We start from the raw sequence: 8,220 nt of genomic DNA on the forward strand, positions 1-8,220 counted from the left end.
TGACCTTTAATCCAGAGTTTTTCTTCTCCTTTGCCACAATACTTCCTGATAATGATTCAATTCAATGAGTATTTATTTAGTGTTTTCCATGTGTTCAGCAGCATAAGTAGGTGATGAACTTATTGGCAAAGCAAGATGTGAGAATAGAGACCAAAGCAAGAAAATATATAATACATTTGGGAATGTAATATAATTGTGTGAAAACTGATTTCAGTGGGGCAGTTAGGGGTCGCAGTGGATAGAGCACCAGCCCTGAAGTCAGGAGGACCCGAGTTCAAATGTGGCCTCAGATGCTTAACACTTAAACTGTGTGGCCCTGGGAAAGTCACTTAACCCCAATTGCCTCAGCAAAACAACAACAACAACAACAACAACAACATTCCAGTCAGTGTAGTCACAAAGAAAAGCAATTTATGCTGGTAAACTACCAGAAAAAGTTTCAAGAAAGAGGGAGGATTTGAACTATACTTTCACAGACATAGAGGATACAGACTTCTGTCACACTGTCCTCCTTCACCCCATCTCACATGAAAAGGTGACCCTTTCTCCTTGCCAAGACAAAGTCCTATACATGTACAAGTGATTCTATTCCATCTCATCTTCTTCCAAAGATTGCTGCCTCTATCATGCCCATTCTCTTATTTATCCATCTCTCCCAGTCTATTGTTGCTCCTTCCTATCTAAAAAATAGGCTCCTATCTCCTCCGTCCTCAAAAATCCTTAACTTGATCTAGCTATCCTTCTGACCAAATTCCCATATCTTTCTTGTCTTTTGTAACTAAATACATTGCTAACGCTGCCTACAATAAGTGTCTTCGTCAATAAGTGAAAAATAACTGTCTTTCTTTCCTCTCTCTTAATTGTCTATAATCTGGATTTCAACCTTATCATTCAACTGAAACAGTTCTCTCCAAAGTTACTAATAATCTCTTTTAAATCCTCATCCTTCTTAACTTTTCTGCAGCTTTTAATACCATCAATCATCTTAATTTCCTCGACACTCTCTTTTTTCTAGGTTTCTGACACTCTTAGTTCTCTTTCTAGCTGGTTGAGTACTTCTCAGTCTCCTCTGCTGGGTCTTCATGCAGATCATAGGTAAGAACTAGGATTGTCCCACAGGGTTCTGTCCTGGGCCCTCTTCTCTTCTCCCTCTACACCATTTCATTTGATTTCATCAGCTCCCATGGATTCAATTATCATTTCTATGTTAATGATTCTCAAATCTACTTATCCAATACTAAACTTTTTATTGAGCTCTAAACTCATATCTCCAACTACCCACTGAATATCTCAAACTAAATATTCCACAGACATATCAGATCAACATGTCCAAAACTGAATTCATTCTTTCTCAAAAAAAAAAAAAAAAAAAAAAAAAAAAAAAAAAAACTTTGTCTTCTTAACTTCTCTGTGCTGAGGGTACCACCATTCTTGCAGTTACTCAGGTTTCATACTGAGGGTTCAACATCATTCTCACTCTCTTTTACTCCCTTCACATCCAATGTTACCAAATCCTGTCAATTTTATCTTTGTAACATCTCTTGAATGCACCCCCCTTTTTCTTCTCTAACACTGCCACTATTCTGTTTCTCACTACCTGACATTCAGACTACAGTAATTTTCCTGCCTGCCACAAATCTTTCCCTGCTTCAGCTATAAAAGTCATCTTCCTAAACTACAGGTCTGATTGACCATGTCATTCTCCTGCTCAATAAACTCCAACTGCCCATCACCTATCCCCATCATATAATAAGTTCATCATAACCTAACCCCTCCTTCACTTTTCTAGTCTTCTTACTCCTTACACTTACACACACACTCACACTCTCCTCCCTCCCTCCCTCTCTCCTCCTTTCCCTCCCCCCCATGAAGAAACATTTCATCTACTTCTGACCATGAAGAATGTTCAGGAGCCACCTAAGTTTTTAAGCCATAGGATAAGAATGATCCCAAAGAGTTCTCAGCATTACCTCATTTTATAGAAGATAGGAGTTCAGTTTGGACTAGATAAAGATATTAATAATATTAATGATGGCAGCAGGTAAGTTTTAGGTTTGTACTTCATGAAAGAGATGAGGAAAACATAATAGATTACAGATTACAATGCAGATCAAAAAGTATACATACCAACAATCTTTTTTTTAAAAAGAACAATGACTAGCAAATGCTTAGAGAGAATTTTCTTTTATAAGATCATTGCTGTTTTTGTCAGAATATTCCTATTGAAACAGTATAAGTTGTCCAAGTGCATTGAACTTAAATTAAATTCACAAAAACAAACAAACAAACAAAAAAAAAAAACCCAGACTGTGGCCAGGTTCTCTTGAATATAAAGATTCTGACTGTATTAGTTGGTCATGAACTAAACTTCCATATAGTCAGTCATTTTCATTCATCACTGGAATACTTACTATACACAAAGCATTGATCAACAAATGTTCAACAAATACCAATTAAGCACCTATTACTACTACCACCATGCAAGGCACCATGGTCAGTACTGAAGAAACAAAAACAAAAAGAAAATTATGACTTGCTTTCATGAGGCCTCCATTTTCTTGGATGCCCTTACACAATGCTTAGGGAAACTGTCAAAATAAATGTTTCAACAGTAACTCAAATTCTGCATAATGTAATGGACAAAAAAAAGTGTTAAAACAGATTTCACTGTGTATGAGAATACAGGGTTCTCAAAATTAATGGAGTCCTCTGACACAGTCACTATGAATAACTAACATATTTTTAAGTACTTCATTTAAGCTATATTTTTAGTATGATTATTCCTGTTCTATTACCAACAATAAAAATATCTGATAATGCCAATAGACATCAAGTATCCACCATGTTCCAGAACTGTGCTAGACATTAGATATACCAAAAAAAGGAAACAGTCTTAGGGTTCAAGAAATTCACATTCTATAAGGGGAGAGGGAAGGAAAAGGGATAAAAAGTAAAGGATAACACAGCATGTACTTATACAAAATCAATATGCAAGTGTTCTAGTGGGAAAAGCAACAAGTTGGGGAAATAAGACTTCAGGTAGACAATAGCATTTGAGTTAGCTTGAAGGGAGTATGATGAAGCAAAGAGAGGGTACATTTCAGAAATGAGAGATAGCTAATGTAGATCAGGGAGATGAAGTGTTACATAAAAGAAACACTAAGAAAGCCTGCTTACCTGACCTGATGAGCTTGCAAAGGGGAACTGGGCATAATAAGGTTAGAAAGGGACATTCTATATTTAATCCTAGTGGCAATAGGGAGTCACTGGAGTTTATTAAGTGTCATAGATAGAACTGCAATAAATGAAACCTTAATAATGGAAACTTTGATATATTTTGCCAGGCAAGATGAAGAGAAATCAGTCCTTAGAGAAAGAAAACTTCAAGACTGCCCTGAAGAGTTATTATTAAGAATTATTAAACTGTCTGTTCAAATAATAATTTATATGAAGAAAAAATTATTTAAAATACATTATTTTTCTAAATTTTAAAATAAAAATAATTGTATTTAGGAAGGGGGAGAGAAGACCATCTCTTTAGTTTAGCATTGCTCCTCACACCTATCTGTTCAAATTTTGGGCTTCTCTAGGAATAACTCACCTGAACAGATCTGTAGGTGGTAATAAAAGGCAACATAATATGATAGCCTGGTCCACTAGGGCTAGTAAGTAAAGCTCCTCCCCTGAAAGAAAAAAAATGTTTCAACATGTCAAGATTATTAACAAAGAATAAAAGTATCTTTCCAACCCAGAATTCAGAAAAAAATGTTCACAGTCTTTCATTATACAATTAGAGTGTGCAAAAGTTTGAAGGAACATAGGGTCTTGGAGCTCATCTAATCTAACATGTATCTGAATAGATCTTTAGTGCACTCAACAGCACTGCTGAAGAGTATGATGGGGCCTGTACTTCAACACCTCCACAAGAAAGGGAAAACAGTACCTCCCATAGGGCCAGCTCCTTCCATTTGAGAAGAGCTTTAATTAGAAATTAAAGTTGACATGAAACTGAAATCAACCTTTCAGTCACTTTGGCAGATTGTTCTTAATTCTGCCTTAGAGGACACGGCAAAATAGGACAAATCCCTCTTCTACAAGACAGCCTTTCATATGCTTGAACAAAGCAATCATGCCCTACCCGCCTCACCTTCCCCTCAAGGCTTTTCTTCTCCAAGCTAAGTCTCCAGGTCTTTCAAACAATCCTCAAGTGGCACAACTTCAAGTCTTCCACAATGCTGGCTAAGTTCCTTTGGAAATACTACCATATGATAATGTCCTTCCCTAAAGCCTCCTATCCAGAACACAAAACTACAGAAATGCAGAATAAAGTGGATTCTAAGCCTTCTCACTTTGACACTGCCTCCATGAATGCTGCATTCCCTTTTTCTGGCTGTGATATCACAGTTGATGCTTTTTAAGCTTACAGTCTACTGGATGGACCAGGTTAATTAGCCTAAATTATTGTCTCCCCATACCTCTACTACTCTATACTTGTGCATTTGGCTCTTGAACTCATGAAGAATTTTTCCTTTATCTCTACTGAAGTTGGTCCTGCAAAATATCTTATTTTATTTGCCCCATTCATTCTAGACGTGCAGTATTCAGTGTATAAGCTAACTTCCCAACTTTGTGTCATCTGCAAAGATTTATGTTACTATCTATACCTTCATCCAAGTCACTGACAAAAATGGTAAGTAGTACAGGATAAAAGCACAGAGATCTGGGGCACTCCACCGAAGATCTCCTTGACAGCACTTTTGAGTTCACACATTCCATCCACCTAATTGTACTGTGATCTAGCCCACTCTTTTCCCCCCACGTGCCTGAATATCCTTTCGGGCCAAGTTCTTTGAAGGAGAATTATTTAAAATGGAAATATGAAGGTTGAAAAGATACAGAGGCAAATTCACTTCATTTCAACATTTATTAAAACATCTATTATATACATGTTCTAATTTACTAGATCTATAGAGAACTTATTTCCCCAAGAACTAGTTCTTCAATGTCAAAAGATCCATAATTTCATTAGTGAAGCAGTCCCCACTGGCCTCAGTAGTTGATCTTTATGAGTTTCAGAGGTGCCCCCCCCAAAAAAATCACCTGGTAGTCATCTTTTTGGTGAGAAGCCTTTCCACACTATGGCATACATGAGTTATTCATGAGGTGTCAACTCAAAATCTTTCTGACTTGGTAGAGTTTACCAGAACTTAAGACTCTCCTGCCATAGTATTAAAGACCTCCAAGCATTTGATGAGATACTGATGTTGGAATTTATTGGAGGCAAAAGAAAAAAAAAAAGTTTAACAATCTGAAAATACAAAGGGGTTCTATAATAAATACATGGATGATAGATGTTTGGGGGAATACCTCTCATCTGACCAGAGCAGATCTTGGAAGGTACCCATGGTCATCCTTAATTAGAAGCAGAATACAGCTCCTGACTACTAGTCACACACACGTGTCATTTCTTCTGCCAAATTACCCCTATTAAGGACCTAAAAGTAAAACCCCTCAAAAACAAGTTTGTTTAAAATACGTCTAATCTCCTTCACCAGAAGAATGTTACCAACTTGGATACATTGAAAGTCAGTAAACACTCTTTGAGTAAGGCCTCCATTACCTGATCCCCTGTAGATAACAAGTATCTGTGAAAAGTCCTGGCAACAACAGCTAAAAGAAACTAATTTTCGACACCACTTTCTGGGTACCCTTTAGGCTAGACTAGAAGGAGGAAAATTTAACGTGCACAAGACAGTTTACACATTGATCTGCATCTCATCCTTCATAACCATAACACGGGCTGGTTACTGTTTGTAGTGATCAGATTCAGGGAAACTCCTGGAGAAAAGGGGTTGTTACGACGCCCAACTCCACAGCGAATGCCGCTGAAGATCAAGGGCCGCCGCGGCCTCTACAATGTACAAGAATGAAATCAGTTGTACCCATAGTCGGCCGCATCACCTCCCCCACAATACTTCCTCCTCCCAGGTCTAGAAGAGAATACTGCAGCAAGGAGAACTTAAGCTTCCAAATTCCCAGGGAACATAGTTGCCAGCGTTGGACGGTCTAGCATAGTACATCACTCACCTGTAGTACACAGCAAGGTGTCCCTCTTCGATCCTGTGGATGGAGGCGTAGAGGAGAACTACCACCAGCCCTGCAGCTGCAGCCCCCAGAGCCCCGGCTTGAGTCATATTCATCCTGGCTCTTCCTATATGAGGATCGAACCAATAGTCCGGATCTCCCTTATCCCCAGACAGCCCCGCCCCCTTTTATAACCAATGGGGAGAAAAGCTCTTCTTTCTCCCCTCCCCCGTCTCCCCCATAGAAATCCCTTTTTCTCTGACCCACCCAGTGTCCCAAACCCCCCACGCTGCCCCTCTTCTTAGCTCCTCCCCTTCCCTTCGCTCTCCCGACAAACCCCCCTCACCCATTGGGTCACATCTCTCATTCAGCCCATCAGTTCACCCTGACCTTCCCTCCCCAAGTGATCCCCTTTTCTCGATAATTCCACATTTGACAGGAGTCCCCCACTCCTCGGAAAGCGCCACCCCGGGACCTCCCATCTACTTTCGTGGCCTTTGCCCTCAGCTAATAGCAACCTTTCCAAGACACACCCCTCTCCTCTAGCGCCGCCGGCTCACTCCTTTCCCAGGAAGCACAGCCCGAGCTCTGACACCCCACTGCTCCTTCCCAGCTGACCCCGACCCACAAAGACCCTCCCCCACCTCGGGCCGCCCTTCTTTTGGACACTTGCGCCTAGAATGGCGGGACTCCTCGGGTCAGAGCCACAGCTCCTCCCGTTCCCCTCCTGACCCTCCCTGACACCTGTATCTCATCTCCCAGGAGCCTCACACAGTGAGGGAGCACTCAGCCCTGCTCCTCGGGGACTCTGCCGCTCTCCTACCCGACACTCGTCCTCTGCCCTGGACCAAAAGCATTTCCCTCCCTTCGGGGACCACCTGGCCCCCAGCTCCCAGAGGCCATGCTCCCACCCGCCCCCTCCGGGCGCCCCCGAAAAGAGGGCCCATGCTTGGGACCCGGGGACTCAGTTTCCCCGCCTGTCCTTCCGGGCCTCTGGAAGCTCTCCACCCACGCTCCGCCCCCGGAGGTGATAGCTGCCCGTGCTCCCCTTCTCCTCTCCGAGTACCCCGTCCCCGCCGAGACTTGTCACTCATTCCCTCGGCAGCTTCGTCGGCGGAGCCCCGCCCCTCTCAGGGACTAGTGGCTCTCTGGGAGAAGACTCTGGACTTCGGCTTCGTCCTGGGGGAGTGTCGAGTATTAGGTGGCCGGTCCGAGCCCTCGGGAGGTCAAGAGGCTGGACTGGATGACCTCCCCCAGGTGCCTAACTGGGCCGCCAAACCTGTGGTCTCCTCGGTGAGCCCCGAATCTTCCGGACATCGCCCCGCTCCCCGCTTCCCCTCAGTGACACCCGGGGGTGGTCAGCCGCGGCGGTGACAATCCCCCACGTCCCCCTAGTCCCATCTCGGCCCCGGCAGCTAGTGGCAGCCGCGTCCTCGGTGACGCTCCCCTGTCCCGTGGACGCTGCCTCCCCATTAGGTACATCCCGCTGAGAAGGAGGAAGGCCAAACCCGGCTGCTGCAGCGAGGAGGCCTCGCCCGCCCGCCCGCCCCCAGCCTCACCGATCGGCTGCGCATCTCCCCGGCGCGTCCCCGCCGAGCTCGTCGCCCACCTTTTTGGGCACCACCGGTCGCCCACAACCGCCGGCGGGACCACAGACCCGCACTTCTGCGCAGGCGCCGATTTCTGACGCATGCGCCGTCACATTTTGTAGGTCAGTCTGGAGAGACGGCGAGCGCGCAGGGACAAAACTGAGTCTCTCGCTTTCGATATGTGTTCTTTAGGTTTGTCTCCCCCTAGCGGTTGGGTGAAGATTTGGACCCTAGACCCACGTGGCACGGCGTGGGAGACCAGAAGACTTTCCGAGGAAGGGCGGGGCAGGAACTCTGACCCGCAGGTTCCAGTGAACCGCGTCCATTTCTGGGAGACTTTCTCTTGCAGGCCGCGGGCTTGCACAAGCAGCTGCGTGGGCAGCTCCCCCGGCAGCCGTCCTCCCACCCAGCTGCCCGGTCTATCCAGCAAATATTGAGATATTGACCTCCTGCCACGCGCAGTCCCCCGGGGACACATTGATACATAGGAGCATATAAACACACATGTGCAGATTGTAGTACACACTCGGAAGGAACTCCAGTCCTA

The 8,220-nt window shown here is 44.1% G+C and overlaps 1 protein-coding gene across 3 annotated transcripts in view; it reads right to left on the bottom strand.

Annotated features, from left to right (window-relative positions):
* Positions 1-7,822, bottom strand: part of ERLIN1 (ER lipid raft associated 1) — a 43,214-nt gene extending 35,392 nt beyond the window's left edge. The window contains exons 1-3 of one of the 3 annotated variants that reach the window (XM_074296319.1): positions 7,694-7,822; positions 6,088-6,211; positions 3,602-3,683 (exon numbers count right to left, since the gene is read on the bottom strand). In XM_074296319.1, the coding sequence (XP_074152420.1) occupies positions 3,602-3,683; positions 6,088-6,200 (195 nt within the window). In that variant the 5' untranslated portion in view covers positions 6,201-6,211; positions 7,694-7,822. Of the gene's footprint in view, positions 1-3,601; positions 3,684-6,087; positions 6,212-7,643 lie in introns of those variants that run through there. The other 2 variants (XM_074296317.1, XM_074296320.1) reach the window with 2 other exon arrangements.
* Positions 7,823-8,220: the final 398 nt, after the last annotated feature.

The sequence above is a fragment of the Sminthopsis crassicaudata genome, chromosome 2, assembly GCF_048593235.1.
Source record: "Sminthopsis crassicaudata isolate SCR6 chromosome 2, ASM4859323v1, whole genome shotgun sequence".
In the NCBI taxonomy this organism is placed as follows: Eukaryota; Metazoa; Chordata; class Mammalia; order Dasyuromorphia; family Dasyuridae; genus Sminthopsis; species Sminthopsis crassicaudata.